Source organism: Callorhinus ursinus, unplaced genomic scaffold, assembly GCF_003265705.2.
Source record: "Callorhinus ursinus isolate GAN/ISIS: 27379988/994484 unplaced genomic scaffold, GSC_fseal_2.0 scaffold71, whole genome shotgun sequence".
In the NCBI taxonomy this organism is placed as follows: domain Eukaryota; kingdom Metazoa; phylum Chordata; class Mammalia; order Carnivora; family Otariidae; genus Callorhinus; species Callorhinus ursinus.
Window position 1 is genome coordinate 1,116,682 of NW_027397133.1, and position 18,814 is coordinate 1,135,495.

General features: G+C 50.6%; 1 protein-coding gene across 1 annotated transcript; it reads right to left on the reverse strand.

Moving 5' to 3' along the window:
- Positions 1-1,096: 1,096 nt before the first annotated feature.
- Positions 1,097-7,651, reverse strand: NR1H2 (nuclear receptor subfamily 1 group H member 2). The gene is made up of 10 exons (XM_025849871.2): positions 7,530-7,651; positions 7,282-7,415; positions 6,616-6,677; positions 6,404-6,535; positions 5,752-6,042; positions 5,408-5,670; positions 5,012-5,191; positions 4,234-4,333; positions 2,064-2,272; positions 1,097-1,684 (listed from the first exon to the last, which is right to left on the reverse strand). Exons 3-10 carry the CDS (start codon positions 6,656-6,658, stop codon positions 1,538-1,540), a joined length of 1,365 nt encoding a protein of 454 aa, XP_025705656.1. The 5' UTR covers positions 6,659-6,677; positions 7,282-7,415; positions 7,530-7,651; the 3' UTR covers positions 1,097-1,537.
- Between the last annotated feature and the right edge of the window lie 11,163 nt (positions 7,652-18,814).

Sequence of the window (18,814 nt, forward strand, 5' to 3'; positions counted from 1 at the left end):
CGGCGCCGCGCGCGACTCCTCTGCTTGACCAGGTGCTTTCTGCCGGAGGCTACGTCGGGAGGACTTCCTGGGCGCTGTCCCGCTGGCCACCCGACGTCTGCCCTCCCCGCGGAGGGGAGGTCTGGTCAGCCTCCTGGCTCACGGCCTCAGTTTCCCCAACCGTGAACTAGACTCCGCGCAGGGCGGCCATACCTGGGGGCGCCAGGCAGACTGCTTGCAATGGGACGATGGCTTGTAACTAGTCACTTCCGTCACCATCCCCACCCCCCCAACCCGCTCTAAAAAACATTCCTTTCAGTACCCAGCCCATCCCTCCAAGCAACACCCTCTTCAACCTTAGCCAGGCCTGTGAATCCAGCTCACTGCGGTGACCGCTCAGGGCCTGGCCCAGGGGAAGGAGGAACTAAGAATTGCACAGCCCGACCCGACCGGACTCTGAATTCACCTGAGCCTCTCACCTTCCAGGCTTGGCATGTGCCCTTCCCTCAATTTGGGGGCCAAGCCCCCTCGTACTGCTTTAGGTCCCAGCTGGGTCATGATATCCTGTGTGAGGACAGGACAACACTTCTACCTCTAGGTCCCCACACAGCAGCCTGCTGCCCCCCCCCATTAAAGCCCCTATTCTCTCACCCTCTAGCTGGCCCCTACCGTCCCCACACTGCCAGCCCTGACTGGTAGCCACCTCCAAGGATTTTATCTTGTTCTCCCACGTGTCCAGTGCCTAAAATTATGTTTGCCACATAGTAAGTGCCTCATATATATTTGTTGGACGAATAACATCTGCATCCCCCCCAAGGGCCAGCACAGTTCCTAGCCCACAAGTGGCTTCAGCAAATATTTTTTGCCTAGTGAAAGCCCTGGTCCCTTCATCCACTGAAATTCCCTTTGTCCTTCAACAGGCTCCAACTCACCTTGCACACGGAGAGGACACCAAGGCTGTCAGCCTCTCCTGCAATTCCCCCCTACCCCCTTGCAGAGCCCAGTCACATCACCCTGAACCTTCCACCAGCCTAGTAAAGGTTTGGGAGGCTGGTGTCAATAAAGACCCTGACAGCCCATCCCCTGTATATATGCTAGACTCACTCTGGCTCAGGGCAGATTTCTAGTCATACTTTATTTTCCTGTTTTTGTCTTTTTTTAGTTTTTATTAAATAAAAGGAACACAGAGAGGGGGCCTGTGGTTTCTCAGGCTGTAGGGGAGAGCCACAGGCCCCCCAATCCCTCTGTTCAAGGTGCATTGCGCAGTGAGCTTGAGGTGTAAGCTGGGTGGGGAGGGCAGCTGGTAGTGCTAGGAGAGTCAGAGGTTGGGATCTATGACCCATCCAGCCCTCCCAGGAAGACTCAGTGGGCAGGGAGGGAGCCTCCTGGACCCTAACTGGGCTCATCCGAGGGCTGAGGGCTGGTGTGGCCAGGGCTTGTGCTCTAAGCCACAAGGTGGGACCCCAGGCCTGGCCTCTTCCCACTCCAGGAGGAGGAAGGGGTGACAATGTCCATTCGTTGGAGGGTGCAGGGCTGTGGGGCAGAGTGGCCAGGCCCCTCACTCGTGGACGTCCCAGATCTCAGAGAGCAGAGGCGGTAGCTTCTTGTCTTGGAGCCGCAGGGCAAAGACCTGCTCTGAGTGCACAGAGCTCAGTGTGCGCAGGCTCACAAGCTTCATCAGCATTCGAGGGAAGCGCAGCTGGTCCTGCAGGGGGACGGGAGGAAGGTGGGTGCTGGCCAGGCTCCTGCCTGTGAGGCTCTGGTCAGCCCACCTGGACCACGAGGAGGGCCTCCCTCCCTGGGCTGAGCCAGGACAGCAGTGTAGGGAGTGGCGGGGCAGAGTGTGGGGCCCTCCCACCCCTATGCCTGCACCAGGCCTGGCTCCTTAGTCAGGGGACAGAGGCCTGAGGACAGACTCTAAGGAGAGGACATCAACCAGAGCTCAGAGTGGCTGCCAGGGGATCCAGGCTCAGACGAGGAAGCAAGACCTCAGCCCCAGGCTGACTCCACGTGGGCGTGGACTTCCTGGCCCTGCCAGGGCCTCAGGAGGGGCTGGGCTCTGGGTAGCTCCAGGAGCCGCATACCTGTGGCCTCTTGATGCGCGTGTAGGAGAGCAGGGCCTCCACGTAGGGCTGCTGCAGGGCCTCGACGCGGCTCGGCTCCTGCACGTTGGGCCGGTCAGCCGAGAAGATGTTGATGGCAATGAGGAGGGCGTACTCGGCGTCGTCCAGGCCCAGCCGCCGCATGGCCCGTGAGAACTCGAAGATGGGGTTGATAAACTCCACCTGCAGGCCTGTGGGGGCAGGAGGCCTGGCCTGATAAGCTCCCCCAGCCCCAAACTGGCCCCACTCTCGGGTCCCGACGCTGCTTAGTCAGTGGGGTGAGGAAAACGGCGGTAATTCTAGTGTCCTTGTCATGTCTGTTCACTGGTGTCCCCACTCAGACGAGCACCCGGCACATGGTTAAGTGTGCCCTAGCCCTTGCCTGAATCGAGCAATGAGTAACGAGAGCGAACATTTATTCAGTATTTCCTGCTACCCCATCCTGCCTTCCCTGTACCTAAGGAAAAGGAAGGATTTTTCAACCTAGGTCACGCTGCATCACCCTGCAGTGGCTTCCGTGGCTTAGAGTAAAGCCTAACCTCATTCCCAAGAGTGGTTCATTAATTCAGTCATCAAACTTCATCAAGCACCTACTAATGTGCCAAGCCCCGGGGTAGAGCCGTTTCCAATTCAGAGCCTCCCCTCCTGTGGAACTTGCATTTGCAGGTTGAGAGGACGGACGAAGCAAACACGTAAGTAAACCATCCAGCCTGTCACAGGGATGGGCGCTGCTGGATCAAGGTTAACGCACAGAAGGGTAACGGGGGCACTGAGAACCAAATCAACATCTTAGACAAGGTGGCCACTGCCAGGTGACACTGTAGGAAGGCCTCACTGTAGGGGGACCTTTGAGGGACAACCCAAAGGAGCGGAAGCGACGAGTCCCGAGGATGTGTGAGTGCTCCAGGGGGGTACCACCTGTCTGTTCTGCCCAGAATTGGGCAGCTTTGTGGGCCTCAAGACTTTCAATGTTGAAACCACGAAGCTCCCACGCAAACCAGGATGAGCTGGTCACCCATGTTGGCCGAGGGACCAGCAACTACAAATGCCCTGAAGTGGGAGCACAGCTGGTGGGTTCAAACCAAAGGAAGGAAGCCAATGTGGCAGAAGGAGGGTGACCAACGGGAGGAAAGAGCGGAGAGGTCCCTGCAGGGCCTGTGGGCCATGGCAAGGACTCTGGCTCGTCTCCCAGTGAGACAGGAGCCATGCAGGGTACGGAGCAGAGGAGGGACATAAGCTGACTTGGTATGAACAGGACCCTTCTGACTGCTGTGTGAACAGACACATTCGGGAGAACCCAGTGGGGGCACCCGGCAATGTTCCTGGGAGAGACGTTGGACAGTGGCAGAGCATGGAGGGAAGTGGTAGGACCCCAACTTTCTCTCCAGCCCCATCTCCCTGTGCTCCAGATGCCTGGGCCTCCCTGTAATTCCAGCTCTTCCCTCACCTCAGGGCCTTTGTACATGCTGAGCCCCCTGCCAGAAACATTCTCCCCGCCCAGTGCTCCCCTATCATGCTCATACTCACAGCAGGTTGAGATGGTCAGGGATTAGAGGAAGGGAAGAAGATGGGGTTAGGAACGCACATGTGAGAGTACAGACAAGTGCCCCAGGAAGAAATGATGGGAGAGAGCAGGACTTACAGAGGAAGCTGAGACGGAAGAAACACAGCCTTTTTGTACATGGGGTTCCCTGGTGGGCAATGCTAGTCCCCAAATCCCTTTTCCCTAATCGCTGACGTATCTCACTGCCTCAGGCCTCAGTTCAACTGCACTTCCTCCAGAAGCCCACTGCCTAGGTCACATCCCTAGGTAAGAGCTCTTGGAGGGCAGGGACCAGGACTGCCCTATATAGTTGAGCCGCGTCCTTCACAACAGACTTGAGATCCAGCCTCCCTACAGTGACACCAGGTTTTGGGAAGAAGGAGTGTCTTCTCTTAATTTGTATTAAAATGTCCTGTGTGAGAGCAGAAACCCCTCTGCCTCGTCCTGCGCTGCATCCCCCTGCGGAGGCATGACACTCAATACAGACACCCTTAACTCAACGCGAGGCTGGCTCACCCGGCTTTGGAAAAAAGGAATGGAGGCTCAGACAAGAATGAGGCGCCCAGCAGGGGCACCGGCCCTGCACCCTCCCAGCCCACTGCGCCGTACCTGCGCGGTGGAAGTCATCCTTGCTATAGGTGAAGTCCTTCAGGAAAGTGATGCACTCCGTCTCATGGTTGTAGCGTCTGGCTGTCTCTAGCAGCATGATCTGGGGGCGGCAGGGACAGGAGTAGGCAAGGGTAGGGGCTCCAGGAGTCCCTATGACCCTTTAGCCACTGGTCTCTCCTCTCGTGGCCTGTGGGGGGGAACCTAATCCCACCAGGATCATCCCTCGCCCCTCTGCCCCTGCCCCTGTTCCTTCAGCCACCCCCGCCTGCAGTCAGCGTGTCAGACACTCCAAGCTCTCTCTCCTGCGGGTTTAGTGCCCACGGCACCCTCCATGTAGGCTTTCACCGCCCCCCAGCTGGTTTCGAGGCATGAGGACACTGTCTTTCGTTCACTGCCACATACCCAGCACTTGGAATGGAGCCCGGTATACGCTACGAACTCAATGCCGATTTGTTACGGTGGCTTTGGTTTAAATGTCAACTCTCCCGAACAGCCTTCCCAGCACCACATTCTTTAAAGTGCGGCGTTCCAGCCCAATCCTCAATTTTTCTCAGCCTCAGCCCGTTTCCTTTTTCTCCTTGGCTCATGGGGGGGCTCGGATGACCTGCTTAGCATTTTCACATCCTCCTGTAGGGTATCCTCCCCACAAGGGCAACAACTGGAGGAATGCAGCTCATCACCATGCTCCTGACAGCTGTCCTGGGGCTTAACCCTGGGCTTCCTCGTGGGCAGGAAGGAAGGGCCTTGTTGAGGATGGGCAAGCCAGGCTGCCCATTACCTCAATGGTAGACGCCTTCAGGAGGGCGATCTGGTCCTCGCGGCCCAGCTGCAGGAAGCCAGGCACCTGTTTGGCGAAATCCACAATCTCCTGGACTGAGATGATGGCTAACTCCGTGAAGTGGGCGAAACGCTGTTGGCGGGCATCGCGGGACTGGGGGTCTGCACCCAGGGGCCAGGGCTGGGGACACAGGGGCCAGGGTCACTCGCCAGCCTCCTCCCTCGAGCCCAAGGCCGTGGGGACACCTGGAGGCAAACAGCGCGCCCTGGGAGACCCTCGTCTGCAAGGCCCTGCCCCCTGGAGCCTGGCTCCCTCCTGCCCTGCCGGCTCCACCCCAGGGGCCTCACGGCGGTCCCACGGGGCTCAGGGCCAGCCCGGCCACGGGAGGGGCAGTACCGTGACTTTGGGCTGGTCAGAGAAGGAGCGCTTGTTACACTGCAGCTGCGCAGCCACCAACTGCTGGATCATTAGTTCCTGAGCAGCGGTCAGCTGAACACCCTCGCCTTCCCCGGAGCCCGGGCCGCCTCCGTCAGACCCTCCAGGGGAGGCCCCGGGCCCAGAGGCTGAGCTGCTGGGGCCCGCCGGCCCTGCGGGCGACTGTTGCTGCTGCTGCTGCTTGCGAATCTTCTTCTTTCGGATCTGTTCTTCCGAGAGGACGCCTATCGGGAGACACGGGCCTCAGCAGAGGCCCCAGGGCTGGGCAGCGGCCCGGCCAGCACGGCTCCCGCCCCGGCACTCACACTGCTCCCTCATCCCCGCCTCCTTGCATTTGCGCAGCCGGCACTGCTGGCACTTGCGCCGCATGAAGGCGTCCATCTGGCAGGTTCCGCCACCCCGGCAGGCATAGCGCCGGGCCCCGCCTCGGACCACACTGCGCCGGAAGAAGCCCTTGCAGCCTTCGCAGCTAAGCACGTTGTAGTGGAAGCCGGAGGCCTTGTCCCCGCACACGCGGCACAGCTCATGGCCCAGCATCTTCGGGGCCGGGCCCTTCTTCCGCTTGCGCTCTGGTTCCTCTGCAGGGTCTGGAACGACTGGGGCAGGTGCACAGAAGCCATGAGACACGGAGCCACACAGAAAGAGCAGCCAGACGGTGAGCTCCGCGAGACAGAAGAAACAAAGAGCCAGAGTACAGAGAGTGACCCAGGGAGATGGCACTTCAGAAGGCGCGTGTGTCAGTGAACCCCAAAGAACAAACAACGATAAGAGGTGTCAAGTAGGAAAAAAAAAATCTGCTCACACGCCAAAAAAGAAGTGGCAAGTAGGTATGGAAGAAAAAAAAATCAATGAGGAATTGGGAGGCTCCCATCCTCATTCCTGATCTTTTTCCCTTCCTAGATCCCCTTCCCATACCCCCCATCAACTCCCAGCCCCTGCCCCTGAGCCCCAGCTCACCCACGCTGCAGGCTGAGCGGGCCCAATCACTGCCCGGGACATCAGGGTCTGGACCCGCAGGCCACAGTTCAGGACCCTCCTCCTTTATAGCTGGCGAAGAAGAGGGGGCGCTGGGTTGAGGCGGGCCATTTCCTGGGGGAGGGAAGCACAGTGAGTTCTCCTGACAAGCGTGCGATGCGGGTGGGGACTGGGCTGGGAGAGAGGTCACTCACCAGGCAAGGGGGTGTCCAGGGAACTGGTGGTGGGGGTGGACATGGTGGAGTCACGGAGCAACCTGCGGAATACAGGGGGACTGAGAGCTTTGTGGGGCTAGGAAGGGTCAGGTTAGGCCAGCCCCAGGGCTTGATGGGGCACTTCTGTCTCCCATCTTTCCAGACTCCTCCTTTACTGCATACAGACTCCACCTCTAATCCCTGCCAGCCTATAAAGCCTCTCCTCCGGGTCTGACACAGCCCACCCCCTACCGCTCCAGGTCTCTGCTGGGTCTCACACCCTGACCCCACCTAGACTCCGCCCCCGTAAGCTCCACCCACTCCAGATCCCGCCCACTCCCTCTTTCCAGGTCGTGCCCTTTCGGCCTCAATCGTGCTCCGCCCTCACTTCCTCCACCCCACCAAGTTTCACCTTACCTACTCTTACTCCCCACCTCTGCGGAAGGAGCACCCCCAATCCCCACTCTGACCCCACCTCCTCCCCACGCTCCGCCCCCATCTTTTCCTTCTAAGTCCCGCCCAAACCTTCCAGGTTCCACCCTCACTCTACCCATAATGCTCCGCCCCACCCTTTTGCCCCGCCCACCGGTACCCCTCCTCCAGATCCCGCCCCATCTCCCATCATGCCCCGCCTCCCCCTCCTCCCATCACGCTCCGCCCCCACACCTCGCTCCAGGTCCCGCCCCTCTCCGAACACCAGTGGGGGGCGGGGCTCATGGCTGCGTGCGAGGGTCTTGTGGGTGGCCTCTCGCGGGGTCTCCTACTCCCGTTGCCCTGGAAACAACCGGAGACAGCGCGAGCTACGGAAGGGAAGGGGGCAAAGGAGAGAAAGGGGGCTGAGCGGAGCGGCGCGGGGAACGCCGGGAAGCCCCGGGCCCGGGGCACCTCCCGCGTCTCCCCATACTCTAATGCACCTGCCTCTGTCCCCTTGCTCTGCTCCTCCTCCTCCTTCTCTGTATCCTTTGGCACGCCGCCGCTTCTCGGATCCCCTCAAAAGTAACTTCGCCACTTCTTCCGGCAACCCCGCCGTGCGTCACTTTAGGAAAGGGGCGGGTAGTCAGGAGTGACGGACTTCCGGTCCGCTTAGGACTAGCCAAATCGGCTGCCCCGCACGGAAGTTGTATACTCACCGGAAGTTTACAGTCTGGGGAAGCTCCACTGAGGCCTGGCAAAAGAGTTCCGGACCAATTCAACCGAGCGCGGGCCGGAGGGGGGGCGTGGCCAGTCCCAAGCCTTCCGGCCCGGAGCTGGGCGGCTTTAACTCATCCCTGTGCCTCTCCGGGCTCGCGGCCAAGAGTTTACTTGGCATAGCTCTCCCGACCTTTAGCTCCTTTCCGCACATGTTTGATTTGAAGCATGTTTGTCCTTTTTTGGTTGTTAACAAGTTTCCTGATTTTATAGGCGCGCTGCTTATTGGTTTTAAATGAATTGAATTTAAAGCAGCGCGATTACAAACTTAGATCCAGGAAAAATACATTTAAAAAAGTAACTTGTTAATAGGAAGAACTAAAAACAAAACAAAAACAAAAAAAGACATAGTCTCATACCCAAATGATAAAAATCATAGCTTTTAAAGAAAACTCACAGTACTTGAAATAAGTCAATCAGAGAGAGACATGTATCATATGACCTCGCTGATTTGAGGAATTCTTAATCTCAGGAAACAAACTGAGTGTTGCTGGAGTGGTGGGGGGTGGGAGGGATGGGGTGGCTGGGTGATGGACATTGGGGAGGGTATGTGCTATGGTGAGCGCTGTGAATTGTGCAAGACTGTTGAATCACCAGATCTGTACTTCTGAAACAAATAATGCAACATATGTTAAGAAAAAAGAAAAAGAAGAAGATAGGAGAGGAAGAATGAAGGGGAGTAAGTCAGAGGGGGAGATGAACCATGAGAGATGATGGACTCTGAAAAACAAACTGAGGGTTCTAGAGGGGAGGAGGGTAGGGGGATGGGTATTAAAGAGGGCACATTCTGCGTGGAGCCCTGGGTGTTATGCACAAACAATGAATCATGGAACACTACATCAAAAACTAATGATGTAATATATGGTGATTAACATAACAATAAAAAATTAAAAAAAAGAAAACTCACAGCACTTGAATAGGTAAAAGAAGGAAACCGTCCCGAAATCTTTCTTTGATGATAATCAGATCTCTATGGAGCATATATCCATTTCTTTAAGAAGTTGGAACGTATGAGCCACACTCTTTTTTTTTTTTTTTTTAAGATTTTATTTGTTTGACAGAGAGAGGGAACACAAGCAGGGGGAGCAGCAGAGGAAGAAGCAGAATCCCCGCTGAGCAAGGACCCTGATGCTGGACTTGACCTGAGCCAAAGGCAGACGCTTAACTGACTAAGCCACCCAGGCGCCCCAAGCCATGCTCTTTTATAGTTTGTCTTGTCCCTTCCCACATGGCCTTGAAGCTACGAATCTGAGGATGTTACCAATAAAAGGAGTGATTACTATGACGTATGAACCAGTGTTTTTCACTTCCTTGGCTGTGTAATGTGGAGCCAAGCTATTTACCCCGTGCCTGTTTTCTCTTCCAAAGTGGGTTCAACAAGAGCTCATTGGATTGTCATTACAATTAAATGAGGTTAAAACAAAACAAAACAAAAACAAAAACATGAACCGGGCCAGGTTCAAATAAGGAGCCTAATACATGAGAACTGTGTTCTTGGGGAGCCTAATACGTGAGAATTGTGTTTGTTCTTGGGGATGCCAGAGTTGTTTTTAACTTCTCACTATAGAACAGTGCAAAAGCCTGAAGTAGACTGAAAGTAAATTATAACAGCTTGGGGGCAGGTCGTGTCACCCTTAGTCTCAGTTGACCTACCTGTAAAATGGAGGAAATTATTCCTAGTTCTCAGGAAGGGTGTGAAAATTCAGGAAGGGCAGTGCCTGCACATCTAAGCATCCAGTGTGAAAATTAATAAAGGAAAACCTCACTAAAATGGAGCGGGAGCTCTCCTGGGGAGAGAGAAGACCCTGGGATCATGACCTGAGCCGAAGGCAGACGCTTAATGACTGAGCCACCCAGGCGCCCCCACAAGTGTTCTAAAAGTGATTGTGGTGACCACTCCGATGGTCAATCACAGGAAGAAGTGTCAATTACAGATCCCAACAGAAGAATCCTCAACAGGAAAGAATTCTCAGTGACAGGCTCCACAAGGGAAAGATGTACATTGCATCTCCTCCAAGAAATTAGCTACCCCAGACTCAGCCAATGAGAAACCGTCATCACCTTGAACTCTTGCTTTTCTCCAATGGACTTTCGATCAAAACAACCCCTCCCAACTTCCTCTTTCTTCTCCATTAAATAATGTTCCTCTCTTGTTGGGCTGGCCTGTGGTTTTTGACCATAGCATGTTTATCCAGAATTGCAGTTCTCTGCTATTCCCAAATAAGCCCCCCCCACTTTTTTTTTTTTTTTTTGCTGGTAAAGTAACTTTTATTTTTAAGGTCAACACTGTCAGTGGCAGTTTTGTTATCTGACCCTAACTGCAGACCAATGTCTTCATTAATAACTAATCCAATGTCCCCTAATTTTTTGGTAACAGCTTAATTGAAGTATAATTCACATACCCATAAAATTCACCCATTTAAAGTGTATAATTCAATGGTTTTTAGTAGATTCACAGAATTGTTGCAACTGTCACCACAATCACTTTTAGAACACTTGTGGGGGTGTCTGGGTGGCTCAGTCGTTAACCGTCTGCCTTCGGCTTAGGTCATGATCTCAGGGTCCTGGGATCGAGCCCTGCATTGGGCTCCCTGCTCAGCAGGAAGCCTGCTTCTCCCTCTCCCACTCCCTCTGCTTGTGTTCCCGCTCTCGCTGTGTCTCTCTCTCTCCGTCAAATAAATAAATAAAATCTTAAAAAAAAAACCACTTTTGTCACCCCCCAAAAAAGAAATTCCATACCCACTAACAGTCACCCCCCCCAATTATCCCATCCCCCAAGCCCCAGGCAACCATTAATCTACTCCTTGTCTTTATGAATTTCCCCCATTCTAGACATTTTGTATAAAGGGAATCTTATATCTGTTCTTAGTGTCTGGCTTCTTTCACTTAGCATAATGTGTTCAAGGTTCACCTATGTTGTAGCACGCTTCTGTACTTAATTTCTGTTGTGGCTGAATAATATTACATTGTGTGCATAGACCACATTTTATTTATCCATTCAACAGCGATGGACATTTGGATTGTTTCTCTTCTTGGCTATATCACTGCTATGAACATTTATAAATACAAGCTGTTGTGCGGACATACCTTTCACCTCTCTTGGGTAATTTCCCCTAGAAGGGGAATTACTGGGTCATGTGGTAACTGTATGTTTAACCTTTCGAGGAACTGCCTAACTGCGTGCACCTTCTACAGTCCTACCAGCAATATTTAAGAATTTCAATTTCTCTACATCCTTACCAGTACTTGTTTTTATGTCTTTTTGACTATAGCCATTCTAGTGGGTGTGAAGGAATATTTCACTGTGGTTTTAATTTATACTTCTTTGATGGCTAATTCTATTTCCTTTTTCTCACAGTCATTTTGTAATGTGTAATTCTGCCTTTACTATTCTTCTTTTAAAGATTTACTTATTTATTTGAGAGAGGAGGGTGTAGGGGCAGAGGGAGAAACTCAAGCAGACTCCTGCGGAGCGTGGAACCGGCCGCAGGGCTCGATCCCATGACCCTGAGATCAGACCTGAGCTGAAATCAATTCTGGGATGCTTAACCAACTGAGCCACCCAAATGCCCCTGCCTTTACTATTCTGAAATGAAATCCAAAGATAATGTAGCTGAATTATGTCCCCATACCAAAATATTATTTTACTTCACCAACTGCAACAGAAATGATGTGTAAATAGAAACTAATTTTTAACAAAGTGATATCCACTTCAACATAGGTGCACAAGAGACACAATATGGCAGCCAGATCTTACTTTAAAAGAGAGAATTATTGTAAATTTAAAAGCGACAGAGCAGTCTGACACAGGAGGGCTGCATCATCAGCTCAAATGCCTCAGGCAGCATTGCCGCGTGGGACAGAATTTTTCCAAAGTTGTGGCCAAATCTTAATAAAGTGATCAATAAGACAGGTAGGAATAATTTTGGCATACTCAAAAAAGCGGTAAGTAGGCCAGAGTAGAAGCAGCTGAGTGACGTGGGGATGGGGGGAGGGTGCAAGACAGGATCATACCAGAGGGCGGTCGGATCAGGAGGCCTTGTGGGTCGGATGTGTCCAACATTGGCTCAATGTTCACAAAAACGTTCCCTTACCCTAGGTGACCCCAGCGGACTACGTTTCCCAGCATACTCTTGCAGCTATGTGCAACCACGTGACTGGGTTCTGGCCAATGGAACACAAGCAAAAGTAATAGCCGATTTGAGTGAAAGCCAGTGTCTGGGCTGACTCCAAGGTGTCTGAAACTTCAAGACCGAGGTTCAAATGCCACCGAGCAGCACACCAGGGCCATTCCCTCCCCCTATCCCCACACCTCAGTTTCCACCCTCTGTGAAGTATGGATCATAATCCCTCTCTTACAAGGCTGCTAGGTGATTACATAAAATGGTGGCTTGAAAAATCTGGTGATCCTTTACCCCGTTGAATCCTCAGTCCTTCGGTGGGATTGTGCTAGACTGAGTTTGGAGGCCCAGAAAGGCATGAGGACTGAGCCTCACCTCCAAGTCCTCCTGGTCTGGTGGAGGAGGTCTACCCGATCACAAAACACTGTGTGACAAAAGAGGGGTGATGGGGTCCCATTTGTTGAGTGTGTTCAGAAGACATCTCCCACCTACCTTGGGCAGAGGGCAGCCAGGGATGAAGCATTTATTCTACTTCTTTTACAATGGAGGGGAGGCTGGAAAGACCCTGATGTTTCAGGACTTCAGCTCAAGAAACTGGGGAGGTACCCATTTAAAAAAATTTAAAAAACGGCGCCTGGGTGGCTCAGTTGGTTAAGCATCTGCCTTCAGCTCAGGTCATGATACCAGGGTCCTGGGATCGAGTCCCAATCGGGCTCCTTGCTCGTTGGGGAGCCTGCTTCTCCCTCTGCCTGCCTCGCTTTCTTTCTCTGTCTCTCTCTTTCTGACGAATGAATCCATCCATCCATCCATCCACCCATCCATCCATCCATCCATCCATAAAATCTTAAAAAAGGGGGGGGACACCTGGGTGGCTCAGTCGGTTAAGCGGCTGCCCTCGGCTCAGGTCATGATCCCAGGGTCCTGGGATCTAGCCCCACATCCGGCGCCTGCTCAGCGGGGAGTCTGCTTCTCCCTCTCCCTCTGCCTGCCTGCCGCTCCCCCTGCTTGTACTCTCTCTCTCACTATCTCTGTCTCTGTGTCAAATAAATAAATAAAAATCTTAAAAATAAATAAATAAATACAAATAAAAAATTTAAAAAAAATTTTTTAAATTGCTTCCTTAGAGTAGAAGCTTAACAAATGCTTGCCGGCTAGTGCCTGGCTGGCTTAGTCGGAAAAGCATGTGACTCTTGGTCTTCAGGTTGGGAGTTCAAGCCCCACGTTGGGTGTAGAGATTATTTAAAAATAAAAATCTTAAAAAACACAAAATGCCAGGGTGCCTAGGTGGCTCAGTTGGTTAAGCGTCTGACTCCTGATTTCAGCTCAGGTCATGGTCTCAGCGTGTGGGATTGAGCCCCACGTGGGGTTCTGAGTTCAGCGGGGAGCCTGCTTCTCTCTCTCTCTCTCTCTCTCTCTCTCTCTACCTGTGTCCCTCCTCTGTTCGCCCAAGCTCTCTCTCTAAAATAAATAAATAGATAAATACATATTTTTTAAAAATGCCTGTTGGATTACAGTAAACTATGTCAAATTGAGAGTGGTTTTTCAAGGAGTGCCTGGGTGGTTCAGTCTTTTGGCTCGGGTCATGGTCTCAGGGGTTCTGAGAGTCTAGCTCAGCTCACAGTCTGCTTGTCTCTCTCCCTCCGCTCTTCCCCGGCCTCTGCTCTCTCGTGCTCTCTGTTTCTCAAATGAATAAATAAATTTTTAACTTTTTAAAAAGATTTATTTATTTATTTATTTATTTCAGAGAGAGAGCAAGAGAGTGCGAGCACCCACGAGTGGGAGGAGGGGCAGAGGGAGAAACAGGCTCCCGGCTGAGCAGGGAGCCTGATATGGCGCTCGATCCCAGGACCCTGAGCCAAAGGCAGAAGCTTAACCGATTGAGCCACTGATTGACCACCCCAATAAAAAAAAAAAAAAAAAAAAAATTTTTTAAAAGAGAGAGACTGGTTCTTCATAATTCCAAAAAGCTCATTGAGTATTATTGTTAATGTAAAGATGTTGTGTGTAGAGTCCACCATTCTTATAGCATGTATACTAAATTTTTAAGACTTTCAGAAAATGTATGTTGAAGTTGATGTGAAAAAAATAAAGGAAACTGTATTGTCGGAAGTCATGTAAAATAGACTGATTAGAAATGTTTTCCCCCATAGCGAATAGGGAATAATCACAAGGCTTTTCATTTCTAGGTGTTGGGAGTATGGTTCTTAGAGTGAATAAATCATGACTAGGACTCTTAGAAAACAAAACAAAAACCCAAAGAAACTGATGAGGTGGCTGGAGACAGACTAATCTTGGCTGGGAAAATAGGCCCACACCACCACCGTGTGGCCATTTTGGGAATTTGCAGGCAGCACCTTTCAGAAATCACTTACTTGGGGCGAGCAAGAATTAGGACTGGAGGCAGAATCCGGGTGAGGGGATTCTGAGGGGTGGAGACTGAATATTCCAGCTGCCAAGACAGAGGAGGGGGAGATGTGGTAAGATTTATTGTGGAGAAACTGACTCTCTGTCTTCCGTGTCAGGGAAATCCCCTAAAGCAGTGGTGTTCAAAGTGGGTTGTTGGAAGTATTTTCTTGAGGCTTAGCTGGGTGCTGGGCACTGTCCTCGGTGTTAGGGACACAGTGGTAAATGAAACAAACCAAGATCCCTGCTCTTGTGGAGATTAGATTATAATGGGGAAACAGGTATTCAATGTGATAACAGAATTACCAGTTTAGGCAGTATCACTGATTCTAAGATACGCATGGCTTACAACTGATGACATCTTAGAGTCAATTAAATGTTCAGAGGTTGAGTGCTACGAAAAAAAATAGGTGAGGGTAAAGGAGATTGGAAATTTGGGGAGAGGATGGTTGCCACATTCAATAGGGTGCTCAGGGTAGACTTCACTAAGAAGGTGATATTTAAGTAAAAATTGGAAGGAGGAGAGGGGCTGAGTAAGGTTTTTGTGGAGGGAAAACACTCGGGCAGAACAGCCTGTGCAAAGGCCCTGAGGCAGGAGCATGACTGGGTTTGTCTGTGGAACAACAAGGAGGCCAATGTGGCTAGATTGAATGAGAGAGGAGGAGTGGGGAGAGGTAATATCAGAGAGGGAATGGGGCCAAAATCATCAAGGGCATTTCTTTTTTTTTTTTTAAGATTTTATTTATTTATTTATTTGCAAGAGAGAGAGAGAGAGCATGAGCGGGGGAAGGAGCTGAGGGTGAAGCAGACTCCCCACTGAGCAGGGAGCCTTAATGCGGGGCTCAATTCCAGGATCCTGGGATCATGACCTGAGCTCTTCAGATGCTTAACCAACTGAGCCACCCAGGCGCCGCATAAAGGGCCTTTCGATTCCATGATGCCATTGGTACCTCTGATCCTTTGGTCCTACCCTTTTTTTCTCTATTGCCTCACCTCCTCTCATGTCCTCTCTCCCTTTCTTAGATGCTGTGGGCAAGCACCACAGTCACGTCCTTGCACACATTACATTACCTTCCTTGCTCTTTCTCCCTCGCTCACACCTGCCTGGCCAAACCCCAACCCTGGTTAAAATGGACTCTGCCTTTTCTGTACCTGCTCCCACCCAGCTGAGCTTGTGAGTGGACATAGTTGAGCTGTGTGACGGCAGAGCTCAAGTGAACATTGAGAACCGATCTGCAAGGCCTCTCTGGCTCTGTTCTGCATCCTCTAAGCAATCATGTTCTCACCTTCTCTCTCAAAACCTCCAGCGCCCCTCCCCCCTTCATTCTCACTTCTTCTTTTGCTGAAAAAATAGAAGCCGCCAGAAGAAAACTTCCTTATGCTTACCCCAGGGACACTGCTAGCTCACATACAGAGGTACATACACTGCTGGCCCTCCCATGACCATGTTTGGACCATCCATAAGGGCCAATCCCTCCACTTGGGCTCTGAATCCCTTCCCTCTCCCTACTCAAGACTTTCCCTCTTGCAATGTTTCCTTCTCTCTCTTGCATCATTATTTGTACACCCCTTGACCTGTTGTTCGCTTAGGATTCCCTTCACCAAATGCCCACGCTTCCTCAAGGTGCTGTTGAGAATACGTCCTGAAACTTGGGGCTCTTAGACCCACTTCTCTGCCTGAGATCCCCTCCCCCCACTTTGTAACCCCATCCAGGAGCCCCAATACTTGGTATTGATCTAACCAAAATAATTACATAACCGTATTAAACAGGAAAGGGGAGAGTGTGTGTAAGAAGTGTGGGTAGAGGGAGGAAAGGGAGCTAAATCCTGATTTTCTGAGTCAGCAGAACAGAGGATAATGCCTAAAACCGACAAAGCAAGAAGTAGCAACATAACTGTGCTTAGAGATGTGGAAACGATGGCACATTTATTAGGTAAAAGAAATGAAAATGGGGCGCCTGGGTGGCTCAGTCGTTAAGCGTCTGCCTTCGGCTCGGGTCATGATCCCAGGGTCCTGGGATCGAGCCCCACATCGGGCTCTCTGCTCCGCAGGAAACCTGCTTCTCCCTCTCCCACTCCCCCTGCTTGTGTTCCCTCTCTCGCTGTGTCTCTCTGTCAAATAAATAAAATCTTAAAAAAATAAAGAAAAGAAAAGAAATGAAAGTGGTTGCCTCTTGGAAGGAAAAAAATGGGAGAAGGATTGGCACAGGACTTGTTATAATGAGTCTTAAAGATTTAGTTGGGTTTTTTTTTAAGATTTTATTTTATTTATAAAATAAATTGTTTATAATATTGAAAAAGGAGAATAACTAACCTAGGGCAAGGATTATATAGTGTTACATTTATATTCTGGAATATCATGTGGCTTTTTTTTTTTAAGTTTGTTTTAGTACTCTCCACACCCAATATGGGGCTTGAACTCAGGACCCTGAGAGCAAGAGTCCCAGGCTTTCCCGACTGACCCAGCCAGGCGCCCCTGGAATACAATGTAGCTGTTTGAAGAATGAGATATGCTGAGTAGAAGGGGCAAAGGATACTGATGCCCACCACTTACCTGGAAAGCAAGACAATCAGATGGATTGAGGAATAGACAGAATAGTGCACTGCTGACGTTTGGGGCCAAGCAATTCTTTGTTGGGGGGGGGCTGTCCTGTGCTTTGTAGTATGCTTAGCAGCTTCCTTAGCCACTACCCACTAGATGCCAGTATACCCCCACCCCAGTCGTGACTGCCAAAACATCCCCAGATGATGCCAAATGTCCCTGTAGGGAAAAGAGCTCCCCAGTCGAGAACCACTTAGACAAAGAGATGGAGAGACGGATAGAAATGTGACCAAGGGGCGCCTGGGTGCTTTAGTCCGTTGAGCATCTTCCTTTGGCTCAGGTCATGATCCCAGGGTACTGGGATCAAGCCTGCATACGGCCCCCTGCTCGGCAGGGAGTCTGCTTCTCCCTCTCCCTCTGCCTCTCCCCCAGCTTGTGCTCTCTCGCTCTCTCTGTCAAATAAATAAATAAAATCTTCTAAAAAAAAAAAGAAATATGATCAAGCAAATATAGCAATGGTAGAATCTAGGTGGTGGGTATCTGCATGTTCACTGTAAAAATTTTTCCATTTTGCTGTATGTCTGAGATTTTTCATAATTAAGGGCTTGAGAAAAAAGAATGAAGTAAATCTATATGCTCTGATTTTTTTTTTAAGATTTTACTTTTTTAAGTAATCTCTACATCTCACATGGGGCTTGAACTTACAACCCCGAGATCCAGAGTTGCATATTCTACTGATGGAGCCAGTCAAGTACCCCACCTGGTTTTTAAAGATATTCAAGGACATAAAACTGAGTAATAAAACCGGGCACAAAGGGAGTATTCATGTGCTTCATTTTATGTAACATTCAAAAACAGGCAAAACTAACTTGTGGTCATAGAGGTCAGGGTATTAGTTACTTTTGGGGAGACACCAACTGGAAGAGAGTGAGAAAGAACCTTCTCACTCCGGGGAGCTAGAAATGTCTTATATCGTGATCTGGGTGGTGTTTACTGGAGCATATACATATGCAAAAATCCATCAAGCTAACGATGTCAATGCTAAGTGTTTAGGGGTGAGGAATATAATGTCTGCAACTTATTTGAAATATATATAAAATAAAAACAGATGGGCTGTTGGACGAATAGAGGAATGGACAGCTGGATAGATGTGTAACAGAGGAAATGCAGCAAAATATGCGAATTGTAGAATCTAGGTGTTAGGTGATGGGGTTTACTATACAATCCTTTCAACTTTGTTACCTGCTTGAAAAATCTTCATAATAATTTGTCAGGGAAAATAAATAAAGCCATAGTGCTGTGCACTTAAGATTTGTACATTTTACCATATGTACGTTACATCTAAATGTCTCTCTTTTTTTCTTTTTTAAAGATTTTATTTATTCATTTGAGACACAGAGATACAGAGAGAGAGAGAGAGAGAGAGAGAAAGCATGAGCAGGGGGAGAGGCAGAGGGAGAGGGAGAAGCAGGCTCCTCGCTGAGCCAGGAGCCTGATGTGGGGCTCCATCCCAGGACCCCGGGATCATGACCTGAGCGGAAGGCAGGCGCTTAACCATCTGAGCCACCCAGGCGTCCCTCTCTCTCTTTTCTTAAAGATTTTATTTATTTCAGAGAGAGAGCACGCGAGAGCATGAGCGGGGTGAGGGGCAGAAGCAGTCTTCTGCTGAGCAGGGAACCGAGGCCAGATGTGGGGCTTGATCCCGGCACCCCAGGATCATGACCTGAGCCAAAAGCAGACACTTAACCAACTGAGCCACCCAGGCGCCCCACCTCTCAATTTTTCTTGAAGCCCGAGGTATATGGTTACGTGAAGAAAAAGAAACATAAGTTACTGATCAATAAGTACAGTCTGCTTTTATTTACTTAAAAAAATGTGCAAGCTGATATTGATTTGTAAATCTAAGCTAGAAAATCAAAACATCAAATAGTCTCGGAAATGCTTG